This window comes from Citrus sinensis, chromosome 5 (genome assembly GCF_022201045.2).
Source record: "Citrus sinensis cultivar Valencia sweet orange chromosome 5, DVS_A1.0, whole genome shotgun sequence".
Lineage (NCBI taxonomy): Eukaryota > Viridiplantae > Streptophyta > Magnoliopsida > Sapindales > Rutaceae > Citrus > Citrus sinensis.
The window spans coordinates 32710182-32730102 of NC_068560.1; the positions used below are offsets into that span (position 1 = coordinate 32710182).

General features: G+C 34.8%; 3 protein-coding genes across 8 annotated transcripts; all 3 read right to left on the minus strand.

Annotated features, from left to right (window-relative positions):
• Window positions 1-1157: 1157 nt before the first annotated feature.
• On the minus strand, window positions 1158-5194 carry LOC102614705 (pentatricopeptide repeat-containing protein At4g08210). The gene is made up of 3 exons (XM_006472659.4): window positions 2687-5194; window positions 2172-2352; window positions 1158-2030 (listed from the first exon to the last, which is right to left on the minus strand). Exon 1 carries the CDS (start codon window positions 4983-4985, stop codon window positions 2907-2909), a length of 2079 nt encoding a protein of 692 aa, XP_006472722.2. The 5' UTR covers window positions 4986-5194; the 3' UTR covers window positions 1158-2030; window positions 2172-2352; window positions 2687-2906.
• Window positions 5195-6084: 890 nt separating this feature from the next.
• LOC102615007 (O-fucosyltransferase 10) lies at window positions 6085-12097 on the minus strand. Of its 3 annotated transcripts, none has more exons than XM_006472660.4 (10): window positions 11489-12095; window positions 10931-11018; window positions 10724-10791; window positions 10418-10506; window positions 9637-9834; window positions 9219-9423; window positions 8951-9118; window positions 8178-8345; window positions 7341-7531; window positions 6085-6833 (listed from the first exon to the last, which is right to left on the minus strand). In XM_006472660.4, exons 1-10 carry the CDS (start codon window positions 11915-11917, stop codon window positions 6650-6652), a joined length of 1788 nt encoding a protein of 595 aa, XP_006472723.2. In that variant the 5' UTR covers window positions 11918-12095; the 3' UTR covers window positions 6085-6649. The 3 variants fall into 3 exon arrangements, 2 of the variants coding, with proteins under 2 accessions (XP_006472723.2, XP_006472724.2); XR_370164.4 differs by lacking the exon at window positions 6085-6833 and adding an exon at window positions 7864-8038 and having other exon boundaries at window positions 7387-7531; window positions 11489-12097; XM_006472661.4 differs by lacking the exon at window positions 9637-9834.
• A 4247-nt stretch (window positions 12098-16344) lies between these two features.
• On the minus strand, window positions 16345-18571 carry LOC102615587 (ubiquitin-fold modifier 1). 4 transcript variants are annotated; one of them, XM_025096932.2, is made up of 5 exons: window positions 18409-18571; window positions 18219-18316; window positions 17459-17491; window positions 17134-17181; window positions 16345-16694 (listed from the first exon to the last, which is right to left on the minus strand). In XM_025096932.2, exons 1-5 carry the CDS (start codon window positions 18474-18476, stop codon window positions 16597-16599), a joined length of 345 nt encoding a protein of 114 aa, XP_024952700.2. In that variant the 5' UTR covers window positions 18477-18571; the 3' UTR covers window positions 16345-16596. The 4 variants fall into 4 exon arrangements, with proteins under 4 accessions (XP_024952700.2, XP_006472726.1, XP_006472727.2 ...); XM_006472664.4 differs by lacking the exon at window positions 16345-16694 and adding an exon at window positions 16712-16989; XM_025096933.2 differs by lacking the exon at window positions 16345-16694 and adding an exon at window positions 16713-16978.
• Between the last annotated feature and the right edge of the window lie 1350 nt (window positions 18572-19921).

A 19921-nucleotide genomic window follows, 5' to 3' on the forward strand; every position in this document is an offset into this window, starting at 1 on the left:
TATAATTATAAAAACATGTTTTATATTAAAACAATTCTAACATAGTCTAACCCTAGAGTTAAAAGGTGAACTAAATCCAATAAATAAAGCATGGGTTGAAGGTCTGTTATGCAGGTCTATTAAACCTAACTTGAAAATTTGGGCCGAGATGAAGAGACGAGTTTATTGAGATTACTTTAAAAATGTACGTCAATTAAGATGAGACCTACTCTCATAAAATTAAGATTACACCGTCCTCAAAACCCAGGTGTACATGGAGGTGAGAAACGTCCAACTAATGATGACTTAATTAAAAGGGTAAAAAAAAAAAAGAGCTTATGAAAAAAATAGCACCTAAATGGCTTTGTGACATGTCCAGATCAATTATGTTACTCAGCAGAATCCGTTCTTCGCAGTACTAAACATCGCTGGAGTTAGATACTGAAACACTGAACTTGTATTACAAATGTTCTCTACTAGTTCTGAAAAATTATCAGGGGGTAGAGCCTATATAGAGACCATTTTTATTATTCTGCGGAAGTAGTAGTGGTACAGCGTGTGCAGTGTGCTGCCGTTTTGATCACTGGCCTTGTTTTGTAGCCTGTGGCGACGGTCGCGCCTGAGTTCTTGATGCGAGAGCACAATTCCTCCCCTAGATTTTGCCATCTATTTTGACTCTTGTTCTGTACTCATTACCTCATGATTTGTAGTGGTTTCTTGATCTTAGATACATTAAAAGTATAAGCATAATTCAGTATGGGCTTAAGAAGCACTGCTAATAGCCTAATACTATACTAATAAACAAATTCCACTCATTAATATTTTAAAGAACATGATTTATCGTGCACTAATCTTTTGGATTGAGACCACGTAAGCAAGGCCACGTAAACTTTCTTGTTAGGCCATGTAAATGTAACTGGTAATCACTGCTCTAGCATGATGAATGATGATGGGGCAGCTTTGGCGCCAAAAATTGTGTGGGCCGTAGGTAGTTTTTTTTATGCAGCTTTTGTGGCAATGCTGTTGGTTATTACAGTCGTTGAAAGGAGTAAAAAGAAAGAAAACACACACGCTTGAAAGAGGAAGTTCAGCTGCCCAAGCATCGCTCACTGTGAGGATTGTGGGGAAAGTGAGAGAGGAGTCTGTGTTCATGAAATGATTGAAGATGAAAGCAACGTAACAAGAGAAAGAATAATGTTTATAACTGAAGGGGAAAAAAATGCAACATAGCAAGTGCAATTACGGGTTATATTTTCTAAATTTCATAAAGAAGCGAAATAGTAATAGACCACGTAATGCCGTAAGTCCGGATTTTTACAAAATAAAGAAATGAAATAAAAAATTTGGTGATCTTATCTTTATCATAGATGTACCCAACTCTAGTAATCTATCTGTAAGACAGCCCACTGGCTGAGCTCAGACGCATGGCACACAGCAAGAGAGATGACAAAGTTGCTGGGCATGGGGCTATTTTTTGACTGACTACATGAACCTGGTGGAGCCTGGCCATTTTCTTGTTATTTGACATAATGACATGTCCCCGATTGCGGGGCTAATTGGCTAAAAGGCTGAGCCAAGGGTAACTGGTAACTGCTTAGAACCACCTTTACCTCATCGTCTACCACTACCTTGAAGGATCTTTCTTGTTGGGGACAATAGGATTAAACAAATGTGCATGCATTCGGAGGAGTATTAGGGCTTGCTTATAGATACCATTAAGCTCTAGCTTTTCGAAACGAAATGACAATAAGATTAGTTTGACCTCGCCCATTTTAGGGGCGGCCTAAGCGGCTAAGCCTAATGCCTGCCACTAGAAAACCAAGCATATAGTGCACACCATAAAAACCTAACAAAAAAATACATTTACCATAATTTCAGTTTGTAATTGTAATTAAATGTAGGGATGAAGCACTGTTTTACTCTTGCCCCATGATTGATTCGTACAGTGTCACTTTTCTAATCCCTCTCTACTACCTGCTCCGACAAAAGTTGAGTTGTGTAGGGAAGCCTTCAGAAGGAATCCTGAATTGAACCTGACTTGCCACTTGCCACTGAAAGAACACCATGTTTAAAACAATGGAACCGTGACAGAACAAAACAAAACCAAAAATAGACTTATACAAGTATAGCCGCTGTCAAACATATCAGCACACATGTAGAACTAGTAAAAAAATATGAGAGAAGTTGCTAACCTCCGTAAAATTGTTTTAGGTGTGTGATGAATGGATGATAGATCAGCTAAATGGAAGCGCCCTAAAGGCGCTGCTCTCCCCCATTCTAATTCTAACTCTCTTTTCTTGCAGGGTTCACTTTTCAAGTGGTCCTCTCTTTTTCTATTTTTTTCTAAATGCCTCGTGCTTGCCACAATGGATCCTGTTTGAAGACAGCAGGAAAATGAATCTCAGCAGCATCATTCAACAAGTAAATATTTGCAAATATATACATTCACACTCAAGACAATAAGAAACCATAACTCAGCACACGCCAAATGATCAGAGAAGAATAGGTATGGGAAACTAATGCCAAGAGCACAAATGAAAAAGTAAAATGAACAAATGTGGAAAACCATTTGCTTAAATTACTTTTATTTCCATTTTTCTTGAAATGTTCATAAAAGGTTTGCCTTTCCTGTATATAAAATTTCAACTTTGAGTGAAGGATAGAAATCAACATCAGATATAAAACGAAAGAAAGAAAGTCAGCATACCCACAAACTGAACGTGAGATCTTTTACAATTTTCAATAATTGAGATCCTCCAACTGTAATATATATCACAATTTTCCTGCATCTCCAAGTTTCATTACCATGTAGTACCTTGGCAGCTCAGAACGAAACAGTTCTGTGCATAATTATCAATGTGGATCCAATTAATTACAATATTTTGACAGGATCCAGTAAAATATATGATGAAACATAGGAAGAATTGTTAACTTGAAACCTCAATCCAGCTCATTCCAGCTTTTTTCTCGCCCAGTTTCTTACCAGCTTTTCTCACTTTGCTTAAACTATCCCACATTCCCAATGTAGCATAAACATTTGAAAGCATAACATATTTGGAAGGGTCTTCCGGTGATGTTGCAAGAAGTTGCTCAGCAATAATACTAACAAGTTTAGTATTATTGTGAGTTTCACAGGCCTTAAGCATGGAGGCCCATATGGTTTTATCGGGTTTAAATGGCATCTCAGCAATCAGTTGTTCTGCATCGTCGAAGCATCCAGCTTGACCAAGAAGATCAACCATGCAATAATAATGTTCTAAATGAGGTTCTAGTCCATATTCAGGTTTCATAGATGTAAATATGGTCCATGCCTCTTCAACCAAACCAGCATGCCTGCAGGCAGAAAGAACACCTAGAAAGGTGATTTCATTTGGCTTCAATCTGGATTGTATCATCTCTTGGAAATATGCAATAGCTTCTTTTGCTCTGCCATTCTGCCCACACCCTACAATGATCCCAGTCCAAGACACAACATCTCTTTCTGGCATAAATTTGAACAGAGCTAAACCATCGTCAATTTCACCACATTTTAAATACATATCAATAAGAGATGTTAGTGTAATGTCCTCTTTTTCAAACCCTCTCTTGACACAGAAAGCATGAACCTGCTTGCCCCTTCGAAGAGACGCTAAACATGAACAAACTTTCAGAACACTTGAAATAATAAATTGGTTTACATCCTGATTCGAGTTAATCATGTCTCTGAACAGCAAATAAGCTAATGAGTTCAGTCCATGTTTAGTACAGCCCATGATCAAACCAGACCAAGCTACAACATCTTTCTTGGGAAGCCTATGAAAAAGTTCCAATGCACTTTTAACATTCCCCAGTCTTGCATAAAGGTCAATGAGATTGCTTCCAACAATATAATCTAACTCATAACCGCTAGTGACAATCAAGCCATGTACTTGAAGTGCAAATCTAGAGTTAAAGTTGAGTAAGTTGATGCAGGCCTTCAGAGCACTAGTGAAAGTGTAAGAATCAATACACATACCAGAGCTATGGATGTGTGAAAGCAGAGTGATAGCTTCTTCATTCTGTTCGTTAAGAACATACCCAGAAATCATAGAATTCCAAAGTGCCACATTGCCATATGCAGAGGCAGCCCAACTTGAATATTGATCAAATAGCTTTCTTGCTTCACATAAAACATTACAATTTGAATACATATCAACCAATGCTGACAGGGTGAAACAACTACATTCAAAACCTGACTTAATAACATAACAATGAATTTGTTTTCCCATCTGCAACAAATTTTGATAACTGCATACTTTAAGACTACATGGTATCGTGAAGTCATCAAGCCTTAAATCTTCTTTGTGCATCATAACAACAAATTCCAAGGCTTGCAGACTTCCATTATCTGCAAAACCGGCAACTATAATATTCCAAGACACATCATTCCTTACGGGCATTTGATGAAACAAACTCACTGCTTCCTCCATTAAGCCCTTTTGACAACACCCTGAAATGATAGTGTTCCAAGAAGTGATATTCGCACTCGAAAGCTTATCAAAAACTTTCTTAGCATGACTTAAACTCCCACATTTCACATACATGTCCAAAAGGGTATTCATCAAAACCGTGTCGTACTCCAACTTCTCTCTAGTGATTCTTTCATGTATCAATCTACCCAGGTCAAGATCACCCGAAAGAGAACATGCTTTTAAAACTGCAGAGTACATAAACCCATTCGGCTCCACTGAACCATATTCTAACATGTGATTGTATAACCTGATAGCCCAGTTAGGTCTTTTGTTGCTTGTATATGCAGTAACCATGGTGGTCCATGAGACAATATTCTTGCGGGCCATTTCATCGAACAGTTTATGCGCATCATTTAAGGACGTGAAATCCGCATACATCGAGAGCAAATTGTTGCCGGTGAAGATATCTTGAGACAGCCCATATTTGATTATTCTACAGTGAAGTGACTTCCCTTGTTTGATAGATCGACGTTGGCCGCAGTGTCGCAAGGCTTCCACGATACGCCTTAAGTCCATGGTTGGCCATGAAGAGTAGGGAGCGCGTAGGTTGACATTAATATGGATGTTGAGGAGTTAGCTGGGTAATTGTTATATTATTAGTAATTACAATATTTTTTAACTTCAAAAACAAAGATGAATTTAGATATGCCTAATAAAATGGAGCAAGGGATTCTTGGGTGCACTTAAGGGGTTAAATATTTTATTACATGTTTGGCTACTTTGTTTGAATTGAATTAGAGAGAACTAAATTTAAATTTACTCCTCAAATCTTGGGATTAATAATCCCAATTTATAAGTGGGTTTAGATGGGATTAAAATAAGAGAAAAAAATTTATTCATATTTCTTTCATAAATAACAATATTTTTTATTTGTAACAAAAATTTAATTACTTAATTAATTATTTTATTCATGATTTACTTGAATTTATTTTTTATTTTGTTTTTATAGTCTAATTAAATTGGTACTTTTACTACAATAAAATTAACTATTTAATAATTTGTTATAATAATTGATTGTATTAAATTTAATAATCACCAATGTAATTTTAAAAATAATCATGGAAATTAATAATACAAGTAAATAATTGATTTTATATATACATTATTTGCTAACTTTTTGATAAAATAAAATAAATCTAAAATATCTGATAAAAATTAATTAAATAATTAAATAATTTTATTAATTTATATTTGTTTACTACAATTATGACTACCCAATAACTAATTTACTACATATTTAATGGTCTTGTTAATTACCTTTAAATTAATTTTAATTATTATTATTAAATATTCATAAATATTATTTTGTATTTAAATATAATTTAACATTGTCCAATCCGATATTATGCCAAACATAGTACAAGATATAATACAATTCAATTTAATCCAATCTAACTTAATCCAATCCTAATAATTAGTTCAATTCAATCTTGCATATGAAACGTAATCTTATGTCGTTAGATTGCTAGGGTAGTGAGGACGTGGGATGATGTGATTTAGATTTTTGAGCAATTGGGATAAAAGTCACAGTGGTCAAGGAAAAGTTCATGTGTAATAATAATTAGTTTCAATTCATCTATTTAACAACTACAAAAAGATTACAAGAAGCAAAACAAATGGTAAATCTGTTACTAGTAATAGGAATTTTGAGAAAATCTAGTCTGCTCAGCTAGTTTTAGTTATCAATAAATTTTGGAAAGATACAAGTAATTCTGTAATTAGGAAAAATTGCCACACCAAATATCAGGAAAAAGTTAAAAAGAAAGAAAAAGAAAGCGGGAACTTCAGACATAATAATCTATCGAACAAGACTATATTATTGGGGGGGATTGTGATTTGATTGGATTGGAGCCGGCAAGTTGATTTGATTTCCACTTTATACTTGAATTCTCAGTATTAACTTCTGCACAACACACCAAACAGTTCTTTTCGCAATCCAGCTCCTATATGCACAGCTTGCAGTTCAATTCTGGATCTTGTTAAACTTCAAACGTCACATAGAATAGCTTGGATACCTCTATGCAAGAAGCAAAATAATTACTTGGGATGAGGAATTCCGTGGACGATAAAAATTGGAAGACCAGCATCCATCCTGGATAATACTCAAACCTTCAAAACTATACAAGTATACCATTTGATATCTGCACCAGATGAAGGAAACTAGAAAAATCTCCAGATTGTTATCTTGCTGGCTGTGTCAATTGGAGTGTTGTATTATGTGATTGCTGGAGACACCGACATTCTGGCAAAGGGTATGTGTAAATGGAAGTTTTCCTATTGATTTTTCTAACTCTAGGTACCATAATTCCCTTGCGGTCATTTTCAGAGAGCATTATTTCCATCTGATCCTTGAATGTTACCCAGCTGCGAAACCAATCAACAGATATTTTATGAATCAGTGACCAATCAAAAATGTACTGGAATCTGCTGAAAGTCCAAAGATTTATAAACCGAGAAGTTGCAATTTCAATGCATTTGGACCCAAAACATTTCATGTTTCTGCACACTTTAAGACTCTCCTCACTTAACACCAATATTCTTTCAATCACCTATCAATTTACTTTATAATTAGTTAGATCAGTACAATCTATATACATATCTTATATTTCTCAAGTGGAGCGGTGCAATTTTTTATGCTCGTGGCACAAGGCCGTGTAAAATCAAAAGGTCCTTCATCAGGAATTTTTTTTGCTTCAACAAACAAGGAACTTGTTTCCATTTGCAACCTATTTTCTACAAAACTACTATCTGTTTAAACATTACTAAATCTCAAATAAGCAGATTTAGAATTTCAAGACCATCATACTGGGACAAATTCCAACATGTTATTCTAATGATGGGAAGAAAGATAAAAATACAAAGGAAAAATACCTGATATTCATGTCCTGAAATAGAAGAACAAGCTTGCGTTTATCAGGATTAATAGTCTTTGAGTGTCCATCAAAAAGGAATCTTCTATGGCCCATTAAAAAATGGGGAAAGTTCCCACCATGAGTTGTTACAAAAACTTCACTAAACAAACAAACAGTGTAGTCCAGAGCAGCCAGCCTTGAAGAATACCCCTGCCAACAATCATAAAACAGGATCAATGGTCTGCAATGGTCAGTAGGAAAATAAGCTGCTATAGTGCCATCTGAAAAATTAGTTGTGTCAGACACTCAGATTAATTGGAAATTTTTTCAAAGACATTCAGTTGACCCTCTCATTCACTCAGCAAACTAACTTGGAAAGCAAGACATACTAAAACTGAACAGAACCACAAACACTGAGTGGATATGGTCACTGTTTGATATTCCATTAGCTGTTGCAACATCTCTCCATTACAAATCAATAGTTTTACTTGAAATCATTATTATAGCATCAAGTCAAACATCTGGTCCAAGTACTAACACACCGGCTTCATATATTGACCACAATGCTCTACCAGAGATGAAGAAAGAATGGAAGTGAAGTCTCTGACAGGGGAAGGGCAAAATGAGATGGAATCAGCTGGAACTAGTAACCACATCTCTGGCTTTGAAACACAGGCTCTTAAAAATAGGGATAGGCAAGGGAATCATTTTCCAGACCTACAGAGTCGGGGTATGGCATGTCAAAATAATTCCATTGATAATAAATATATTGTACCGCAAGTCAATTAGCCAAATAACTGGATGCACTCTATTCAATACTCAAACAGGTTTATGGAGAGGGAGCAAGTATATTTACCTCAAAAGGAGCAAGTTCATCAGGTGTTGCAAGAGATTCCTTGGTATAAACAAGGGGAAACATCTTAAGTAATGAAGCCAAGTGTCTTTCTGCCTGGTAAATTTTTCCCGAGGCTAAATAAATTGAAGTATTATTATCAAATCCCATACCACGTAGCATCATCCCAACCTATGCTGACAAGAAAAACATTTTGAGAGAGTTTATTATCTGGACTATCTGTACAGGCTTGTACAGACAAATGTATATACAGTAAAAATGCATGCAGAATTAAGCATAAGACTGTTCTCCATTCTGGACTGCAGTAGAACCAAGACATCAGAAATAATTTAGATGGGAAGTAAAGAAAATTTGAATGGAAAGTGAATATGCAAAATCAAGTACCAACTCCATACAACATGCAGAGTAAATTTATTGTGTAGAAATAATACAACTCAAAAGAGGATTTTAATTTTAATCATCTTCTCTTGAGATTTTTCTCTATATAATATATACCTCTCTTCGTTTTAAATTAATGGCGATAGTATTTCTTGATCAGAACTATAGATCAAATTTTGTAAGGTACTTCCTCTACTCTTGTCGAATCTCAAACCATGTACTTATTAAAGATGCTACTAGAATAAGGTGAAGACCAAAAAAGACCTGTGGACACTGTAAGTAAAGCATGATAGCATTGGTTGTAAAGAATAAAAGTGAATAAACCAGACAGTCAGATGATGCTCACATCAGTATTCCAGATTCCAAAAGCAAAAAGGAGAGGTAGAATAATGAGGTACCTCCAAGGGGGTTAGAGGACATTTTCCATTTATTCGATTAAGACCAGGTAAGATGACACGATCTTTTCTCTTAAACTTCCCCTTCCACCATTTTTCTCGAAACATATCCATTTCCAATTTTTCAGCCTTTCCCCCATCATACAAACAGCATGAGAAGGCTACCATGTCCTAAAAGTGCACATGATTGTTAGACAAAGTACTCATAATTGTTATTGAATATTGAACATTATAAAATAACTAGTATAGATGTAACAAACAGTATGCATACCTCCTCAAACCGAAGGTGAATGGAAACATACTTTCCACCAGTCCCTGAACTCTTCTCAATCATTCGCTTAACTAGCTTTTCTGCCAGTGTTGATATTGGATCAGAGAACCTCAATGCTTTATAATTAGCCATGCATCTTAGCAATTGAATATGAGGTGGGACATTCATTGCCAATCTATTAGCAAATGGGGCAATGCGGATAACCCTGCACCAAATGTGACCAATAAGAAACAATCTAGAAATATCATTCAACAGGTTTTTGGTTGGGAATAAAGAGTTCCGGAAGGTTGGGATCATTCAGTAATTTGCTTGCTTTATTCTCAGCTCACAAATTTAACTGATTTTCGGGGATAAAAGTGAACCCATTTAGTTGAACATGAAGAAAATTTAATAAGGGAATTAATGACTCAGAACAAACCCTTGCTCTCGCAAAACAGGATAAACTTCTCCCATATAATAACTAGCAGGAGCCCAAGCTTGGACACGGAAGGTTGGAATATTAGTCATATTGTAATCATATCTTTCCATCAAAAGATCAGGTAACTCTCTAACCACCTTTATGTAGCCATCAAGTGTTGCTACAAAGTGATCTTCATCATATATATCTCCAAACTCACTGTCAAAGAAAATAAATTTTATGCTGTAAATGGGTGTATCTAAGGAAAAATACACTCCAGAAGAAAATCATATTAATTAATATAGGGGGAATAATATGCATATTATGAATTCTCCCTTCAGAGAACACCTAAATTCTTGCTAAAAATACATTGTAGATTGCATTTGTTTAAATGTTTAGTTGAACAGAAGGATGCTTGGCTAAACTAGACAATGAGAATATCAATATTTTGATCAAGGATCCTCATGCATTTGGCTGAGCAATTTAAAAAATAAGATCTCTGCAAGCTCTATATGAATAAAGTTTTGCTTGTAAAACAATCATAACATCTACACTATAGAAGAGTTCTCAGCCGTCAGCAGAGTCTATCCTCATGTCTCCATCACTTAACAATAACAATAGTAATTATATCAAAACTTGATCATAACTAACAAAACAAAAAATATTTTTTGGCTAAAAGTAAAAACATAATGAAACAGGAATATTAACAAAAAGATATCCAATATGTAAACCAGAATCTAGCACAAATATCCTTTTACTGAAGTTTGAGACAGAAACAAATAATGGCTCATTCGCTAACTACCTTGGATCCTTCCAAACACTGTTAAACTCAAAACGAGGGATGACAAGTATTGCATTTAAAAGTCCAGCTACAGCCACTGCATTGCAGATCTGCAAATGATAAAAAACTTTGAAGATACACTTAACGAGAAACAGAATCTATTAAGCATGTGAGTGTCTGTGTATTATGTTGTTATATTGTGAAACTATGGTAAATCCATTTGGTTTCTTGGAAGATGGATGAGAAATTTTGGGGAAAAAAAAGAAAAGGAAAATCTAGAACAAATAGCACAAAGATTAGTAATCAACATCAAAAGTAACAACTTACTGCAGAACGCTGTTGGTTAAGACCACCATTAGCTTCGACAATCAAGAAACCGCTAGGGCCAGGGGACTCTGAAATTTAATGGATATATATATATATATATAAGCTCTCAGCACCACTTCTATCAAACTATCAATTTTCATGGGAAGACCATGCCTTAACATGTTAAAGCAGACCTTAATCAGGATGAAAGATAAGAAATCACATTACCTTTTTCAATGCCGAAATATCTTCCAACAGTTGAATTCAGGCAAGGTTTCTGCACCTTCAGTCTCTTGTATTTCCATACAGAGGACAACTACAAGTAGAAACAGAGAGAATTTTAGCCTACTACTGAAACATCTTAATTTACGCCATAATATCCATTCATCAATCAACATATAATCACCAACTACATTTTGGTTCTCTACTTGATTATGAATATAAAGCCACATCTCTCAATTAACCCATTTGAGAGGAACTCAAATTCCCACTTTTAACCTAACAAACAAGAATGAGAAGCACCGATTTTTATCTAATTCTAAATTTCAAATTCAAGAAAAGCAAGGAAATTAATAGCTCGCTTTACTTTAGTCACATTAACCGTTAACAAATTTAATCCAGTCAAGAACTAAGTTTTCAATTTTAGTCTTTTAAATGCCAAAAATAAAGAAGTAAATTTCGAAAACATAAAATTTCATTCTCGGTGCTTTCTTTTCCTCACCATATTTTCTAAGCAAACAAACAGAAAAAAAATAAATAAATAAAGTGAGGAAAAGAGAAACGAACATCAATGGCTGACGAATTATCGGACTGAATTTGATCCCAAAGCTTCCCAAATATCTCGTGACTTCTGTAAACTGAACCTGGAACGGGAGTGTGGCCCACAAGTCCGGCAAACGGGCCCACGCACATGATGAGGCCCAAAACGTACAACAGACACAGCAGCACCAAATACCGGAGGTTTCGACGGAAAATAAAACTGACAGTGAGGGCGAAGCTATCACGGCGAAAGAACGAGAAAGACTTGGTTCGGAGCCGGCGTCGGCTATGGGAAATGCTAGCGTGACGACGCGGCGACGGAGGCGGACTCGGTGAGTTGCTGCCGCCGTTGCTACTCTCGCTACTATAACCGCCGCCTCCTCCGCCAGAGGCAGCGGCATTTGTATTCTGTTGGTGGTAGTAGGGCTTCGCTTTCATGTTTTTGTTAGTGGCCATGCAAGTCTCCACTATACACACTCTCTTTGTTGCATATGCTTTATGCGCGAAGGCTTAAAAAAGTGACCTGTTTGTTCTGATCTCGGGAGATTTTTTAACGGGCAACAGTGAAGAAAGAGAGAGAGGGACACAGAGCGTGGTGGCTTGGCTTGTAGCTATGAAGATGGCGTACGTTCCTTGTTCGTGCTGCCAGTGATATTTTATCATCCATAAATTTTATTTGGAGTCATAATATAGAGGTCCCTAACGTTTTGCTAAATTACTTATTAAAACAAAGTTTGCATCCTCTTATACAAACCTTTGCTTTTAAATTCTAGGGTTGATCAAGTGAGTGACAACACTTATTAGATCACTTATCTTAAATTTTATTTAAAAATAATTAATTAAATATTTAATTTAATGAGAATTCTATTGAAAATCTAAACTCAAAATTGACATGGACAAAAAGGTTGAATATAGTTTAATAACCTTTAAATTAATTCACATTAAATTTTTGTTCGTGATTAATTCAATATAATTCTCATTTTTTTGGTTAAATTTTATCTAAGTCATGCCTTAATTTCTCTATGATTTGTCAGTGAAAATAAAACCAATATTTTAAAAAATATATACATACATACATACATACATATAACAAACCGATTAATTTAACTCAATTTAGTTAATTATTAATCTCAATATATAACTATTAAATCATTGATAGTTAATTTTACTAATTTTTTAATAGAATCTATGCAATTTTTTTAATTTACTTCCATAACCAAATCTTATTTTAAAAGCATCCAAATTAACATCAGTAGATGCAAAAGGAGATCATATCCCTACGACCTTTACTATCGTTTTAAACTTCCTTACTTCCTATAAGAAAAGAAATGATGTCTTAAACTTAAAAAGATGTGTACTCTTGCTACACCTTTATACTAACTTGAGTTTCTCTTCCTTACCACAATCATATGTCTAATAAAGTAAGACTAACCAGTACTAGCAGAGATTTATTCCTCACTTGCTTATACTCATGAGGCCGTGAAGTGTCTTCAGTAGTGGGGAGATTTGAACCATCCACCGTAAACATAAGAAAAAGTATCAAGTATCAACCAATTCAATTGATAATATAGACTTGCATGAAAAGAATTATAATTTATACATGTAATTGTAATTTTTAAAAAATCAGGGCCTGAATGGCTTACTCCGATATTTTCTTTCCCGCGCTAAAAGCGTTTAACGTGTCTTAATTCTTATTTAACCACTACTCTGAAAAAGTCCAACAGACCACAAGGGTATCTTTGGTGTTTACAATTACAATTTTTTTTTTTTTTAGCTCAACCAATCAGCAACAATTTCTTAGCTGCACCTGTCCCCTACTCAAAAGCGAACGTGCTTCACGGACTAGAGTCTGGAGGGCAGAGCAAGTCCAATCGGCGCTTGGTCACTTAGCCGAGCTGCGCTGATCGGATCCTAATGATCTTAATCATAATCATGATTCCTTATTCAAAAGCACCAAATTGGAAAAGGAAAAGGAACAAAAGAGCACTTAGGAGATACCGTATTAAATTGGGTGCACTGATGACAAATCCTAAATTAAAATCCAAAACGGTGCACTTAACGGAGAATGGTTTTGCCAGATAAGCAAAGACGAGACGAGCGGCTACAGCCGGTCAGTGTCAGCAAAGTGCGTCGCCTCGGGCACTGCTGCGTGACCCCACTTCGAAATCACTAACGGACAATTTTATTGTAAAGATTAGACAATTTTACCCCCCCACGCATCTGACAATAACTTTTTCTGTGACCCGTTTTGGCACCATCCAATTTAATACACTTTGGAGTTTGCTAGCATGGATCCTTCTCATTTTTTATTTTTTTTTCATCTATTTGCTCACAACCAGGTCCACCACACTATTTTTATTTATTTATTGTATTTTATCTTAATTTTAACTTCATCTCATAATGGGTCCCTATGTTTTCATCAAGATAATAATTTATAACAATGTTGAGTAAATGTGGTTAGTTGAGGAAGAGCAACACCATAAAGACTAAAGTATAAAAATGTTGAAAGTTATGGAGCTAATGTACCTGAAGTGAATTTAAAGGCTTTAAGCCTTTTCAACGTTTTTTAATGCTCGAATAGAATTAATTCAACACCAAACGTAGATGATCCATTACTTCAAAAGACTTCTAAGTTTCTTTCATGGCAAAAGTCATGTGAATTTCCAATTATCAATTCGCATTCTTATACGTATGGGACTCTGCTAGTGGATAATTTATATTAAATAATGATTTCAAAATAATATATCATGATAATACATGTATAGCACACAAAAAGCTAAGCTCAAATCCTAAAACATTTTTATATAAGATTTGATGTAAACTAGTTTCAGTAATTATGTGATTGTAAATACCACTTATAGTATCTTGAGCAATAGCCTCACGTAATAAAAAAAATCGTAAAACATTTCATAATGACAACTAATTTTATTGAATTTCAATTTTGATAAAATAATAATATTAATAGAGATTTATTTTTTCTTTAATTTATTAATTATTAAGGTAACGATAGAATAAAATATTATGAGTGCAAATTGTAGAGTGAGAGGCTCTAACACAATTAGGTTGTGAAGAAATTAAAAATAAGATCTGTATAAGATTAAAAAAAAAAAAGAGTTGAAAGAGTTCATACCTTTATTTTTTCATCCAATAGAATTTTATTTCATTTACATATATATTTTTCTTAAAAAAATTGTGCTTGCATATATTAGAAAAAGGGATGAAAATGTGACAATGATTTTAATTGACAGTTAATAACCTACATGGTATGTTCCTCTAAATAACAAGAAATTGGAGGTCCAGTGGCAGTGAGCGACGCGAGAAAAGAGGAGGAGAGAGAGAAAACAAGCGCTGAAATCACATGGTGGGGACTGGGGACACAAGGATCTTTTGGTGTGGGTATGATGCCGAAAAATGACATAAAAAGGAGGGTCCCGAAATCTCCTCCGAGACACACGCTCCTTCCTCCCTTTCGGGTCGCATGTTCACTTGTTGTGGGTTGTGCTTTACAAGCTGAATTTCATAGTTTAGTCCCTTGCCAAAGAATGTTTGCTCTATTGTTATTGACTCACAGAGGGCATTTCTGACAAATAGACCCAACAATCTTCGTTATTATTTCATCCTAATCTCATTTCTACAACCAAATTCAAGGGATAAGCCTAGTTGTAATAACGTGCAAACTACCCAGATAAATTAAGCTAAGCCGTAATGTATGATTAAAAAATTACAGTTTTTTTTTTCAATTATTTTCTTTTCGTTTTGTGGGCAGTGGGCGCAAATGAAAAAAAAGAAAAAATGGTTTCTATATTAAGTTGAAGGTGTTCTTACGTCTCCAAGATTCTTCCATATAATGGGAGACTTGGGCACGTGCTATTTTCATATATTAAACGAAAACACTGAATTTGCAAATACCCACTTGGACAAGAGCACGACCTTTTTATCTTTCAACGTCTCACTCTATTATTATTATTATTATTTTTCTTTTCCCGAATTCCTCAAGTATCGAAGACCCAGAAGCAATACCCAAATCTTTCAAAGTGGCATTATTGGTGCAAACCCCATTAATAACACTAAAAATGTTGTGAAATAAAAGTTTTCCTCTAAATACGTAGAAGTCCTATTGATTTCCATTGAGAGTTGAGACGTGGCACTGTTTTCAGAAAACTAAGATCGAAGCATATGCTGCTTTTCTGGAAGTCGTTGTTACTTGCAGCTGGAAAACGAATAAGTTGTCTTTTTGTTTCTTCCACAAACTTTAGTAGGAGACGCATTAAGTAATGTGCCAATTTTGGATCAGAGAGATTCAAAGCTACTTTTGGTAGATGAAGTGCTAAATGAACTTGTCCCCACTAGATGAGAGGTTTGGCTACGTTATTGTTGGGCGGCGCATTACAGTTTCAAACTAGTGTGGGTTGCCTAAAAGACTCAGGTTAGGTCGGCAGTACAATAGTAATACAGCGGTGCAGATGGTTGGTAGATTTTTGGAGTCTTGAAAACGAGATTCTCAACCACAACCAGAATAATTGGCGAATCCCTTACCATTTATAGTTCGTATCATATAACAGAAGGATCAACGCATACATACAAATAAGTAAGAGATATCTGGGAGGAATATGACGGATGGTTCAGCAAAGCAAGTTAGTTACTGTAATGAGCTAAAAAAGCATGCAAAAGGTACCACTTTCCCTTTGCATTTCAAGATTGAAAGCAACTGCATTAAACTATCACGATGACCAACTGTTACGCTTAAGGCTTGCATCATGAAACTCCAGATTCAGTTAGTTCTGGTATTTGGTACTTAAACCAGGCAAACGTACTGCAATCAAAAGTCTCTGCCTGCTCAAAGCTTATTGACTGTGTCTTCAACCCATAAATAACATCTAATATGAGGCCCTAAATTGGCATTGTGAGTCATTCTATTATTTATTTATTGAAATGATTACGGTGGTCATTACAGAAATATTCATGCCTCATAGTTTCTTCCATTCTTTCAAAACTACAAATACTTTGCCTTTCACAACACAAGGATAATCTTTACCCAAGAAGTATGATGCATAAGATATAACTAATTAACTATGCCCCCAACATGATGAAAACTAAAGCAATGGATTCAAATTAATCCAGGTGAACCGGTCGCTTCACTCCAACAATGATGCAGCTCCCACCATCCTTGAAGCACCAACCCTGTCACGGGGAATCAACCGAAGCTCGGAACCATGTTTGAGGAAGACATTGCCTGACAAAACCAGTGAAATTTATGTTTCACACAACCTTATTACATTCAATATTCCAACTGTCCGAAGCTAGTGTCAATAAGCCTACACAAAGAGGAACTTCTAGCTCATGTAACGCACAATCTTTACCAATGAAGTAAAGGAATGCAATACTCAAACTAAAACTCCCCTGTATATAACAGCCTCTAAGTAAATCCTGCAGAAATGGCCAGTCCGTTTCCGTCCTAAGTGATGGTAAAAAATTGTTTAAATTTCATCCAGGCCTCATACTTCTTCTTCTGGGTTCCTGATGGAATACTATTATGAACTGAAATCAGATGCTAGCAGGGTGGGGATCTTTAATAGGCCCAGCAAATTTTTTAAATAAGTATGTATGAATTTGAGCATCTTAGGATAAGACTTTTTTATCACTTCAGCCACTTGGCTCCTGCAGTTTCTAACCTTGACATTTTAGCCCCACAACAGCAATGCTGGCTCCACCCTTGAATTCTAGGTTAAGGATAGAGGGAAATCAATCATATTTAACAGGTGAAGTTTACAAAACAAGCAGAAGCTATGCTAGTCATTGATAATTTTAGAGAACAGTCAACATGCTGAAAACAGATATAGTGACTGTGTCTGTAATCTAAACCTTGTTTCTTATAATGCTAATGCTTCAAATTTTGTAAAATACCTTATTAGTTAGGGCAGGGAGTGCACAAATGATAATCCAATAGAGTAAAGCTTAATACAAAAGAAACAAAATCAAGAAAAATAAATAAAATACCTGCACTTTGCTGAGGATTGATTCCCACACCATCTGCAAATTACAGACAATGAATTTTGAGTGAGATTGGTAGAAGAACCACAGTGAAAACATTTGAAAATCTCAAACTAAACAATTGAAAATCCATTTTTAATAATAATTACAGGTGTGCAAATCTTACCTTACTGAGTTTGATTACCTAGACTTGTAAAATGAAAATCTTCAGTTACTGGAGATAAAAAATAACTAGAATGTTTGTCTTGGTGACATCAATCGTGTTTATCTAGGTCACATCAATCGCAAAGGGTAACCAGAAAAAACCAAATAGACATCCTTGATCAAAATTTTCAAATGTCCATTATGTTTATATTCTCTTATGCTTTTCAGGGTTATCAGATGGAAGAATAGTATCATTGCAACAGATTTTTTATCCAAAAGAAGCTCCTCCCCCATATTACAGAAGACACACCGTAAATAGCCTTTGTTTCATATTACAAATGCCAAATAAAACACTAGCACCGGCAGATCAATTTCCTATTTGCAGGGGCCACATACCATCGATAAAATCACGCTAATGTATAAAACTTTACAGAAATTGAATAAAAACCAATCTACTGAACATCAAATCGACAACCTTGAACCCTAAGAAAGGGAAAAATATAATACGAGGAATCAGGAATCATTAACAACATGTAATCTCTATATTATTAACACATACAAAATAAAAGTAAATATAACTATGAATATCAATAGAATTAAAGTAATACAAAATAAGATTTACCGTTGGTGATGATAGCGCTAGTTTGAGGAGGGACTTTGAATTCCTCGGCTGCGAATTTCAAAACGGCGGTAAACGGAGCCGCTTCAGGAACGCTAAACCTGCGATTAAATTGAAAAACGAAAAAAAGTTTATGAAAATTGAGAGAATTAGTTTAAGAAACATACTTAGAATATTGTATGAATTTACGCACACTTTGAAGGGAAGCTTAGGATCGGAGGTGAGCGTAACCTTGAAGGAGACCTTTCCACCAGACGCCATTTTTTTTAAATTAGTATTTTTCTTTTTCAGATATTAATCAAGGGTTTTTTTGGCTTTCTATGGAGGAAGAAATAATTTAAATTTCTGAATTGCGTATTTATAGCGAACGAAAACGCAAAAACAGAAAATGCATTGGGCCTGCCTCTGCTCATCTTCGATTTTGGTCCAGCTCGGTCCATTAAGGATTAATAAAATTATGGACGAGTTCAACTATTAGCATCCCTTTAAATAACTTTTAAAACCCTTCAGGTATTTAAGAATATAACCAATATTCAAACTAGGGCAGAGCTATTGGCAACCCCCATAGCTTCCTTTAGAAACCCCGTTTCTGAGCACACACCTATGAAGCATGAACCACTTTCCAAAAACCCCTCTTTTTTTTTTTTGAGACGACCAAAACCCCTCATTAATTTCAAAATTGCTCTTATCTCTTTATTTTTTATTTCAATTACTGATTTTCACTTTTCATCTTTCCTTTTCCATTCTAAAGAAAAGGATCACAATTGCAATCGTTGTGCTCCTGACAGTGCTCCCACTCAAAAGTCATTGGCATAGATCCTAATTGAAATGATTGTACATTGAGAAATTCTTATTATTTAACTTGTCCAATCCCTTTTGATATCATATCATTCTATCAATGATTTGCTCAACCTTGACTTAAATATAGTTGATTCGTTACCACACAACTAGACTTATATGCTATCTTTTTTAATATAAAGAATAAAGAAAGATTAGTCAATAAATAAGATAGATAAAAGATTATTATATATAAAAAATAAATAAAATCAAGGCCAGAGAGAGAGAGAGAGAGAGCTATTTGGAAAAGAAGTAGAATGAGATTAGTTTTTGAATAAAAAAGGGTTCAAAACTATTTTGAAATTGCAATTTATTTTGGGTTGTGGGAAAAAAAAAACAGGTTATTTTAGGAAGTAAGAGGTGTGACAATAGTACCACTCTAAAATTTTATGCAAAAAAATAAAAATGAATTCTAATTAAACCCACACTTGAAACACAAACAATTACTATGCTTAAAACTCTAAACGCCCACAAACATGCAGATTTTTTTTTAATTTTATTTTCTTGTTCTTGACAACCTTTGACACCCATGTATCATCATCAACATTCTTTTCTTTCTTAAACCATAACTTAACTACATTTATTTTTTAAAAAAAATTAGACTGAGACGCAGTAATCATGCAAGGGAGGAAGTTGATCATAAAAAAGCTAAGATTTTTTTTTTCCCTGAATGGTAACTTCATTGAGAGCAAAAGAAAATTAACAAGTAAATGCTGAGGAAAAGTCCTTAAGTCAAAACGCATGCTGTTGCTAAGGAAAAAAAAAAAAACATGTTGAAGATTTTTTCATCTGGTTGCTTTCCACTTATGATGAGGGTTTTATTCGCAATTTCCAACTATACTAACAGAAAAAAATAAAATAAATCTAAA

Excerpts from the sequence above, each read along its gene's own strand:
- LOC102615007 (XM_006472660.4), bottom strand. The coding sequence starts at position 11,917 with ATGGCCACTAACAAAAACATGAAAGCGAAGCCCTACTACCACCAACAG. Across the intron at positions 7,532-8,177 it reads ATGAACTTGCTCCTTTTGAG|GGGTATTCTTCAAGGCTGGC; the intron begins GTAAATATACTT and ends GATTGTTGGCAG. Across the intron at positions 6,834-7,340 it reads TTTCAGGACATGAATATCAG|CTGGGTAACATTCAAGGATC; the intron begins GTATTTTTCCTT and ends TTGGTTTCGCAG.
- LOC102614705 (XM_006472659.4), bottom strand. The coding sequence starts at position 4,985 with ATGGACTTAAGGCGTATCGTGGAAGCCTTGCGACACTGCGGCCAACGT.
- LOC102615587 (XM_025096932.2), bottom strand. The coding sequence starts at position 18,476 with ATGGCGTCTGGTGGAAAGGTCTCCTTCAAGGTTACGCTCACCTCCGAT. Across the intron at positions 18,317-18,408 it reads CCTAAGCTTCCCTTCAAAGT|GTTTAGCGTTCCTGAAGCGG; the intron begins GTGCGTAAATTC and ends ATTTAATCGCAG. Across the intron at positions 16,695-17,133 it reads TGTGGGGCTAAAATGTCAAG|GCAATGTCTTCCTCAAACAT; the intron begins GTTAGAAACTGC and ends TGGTTTTGTCAG.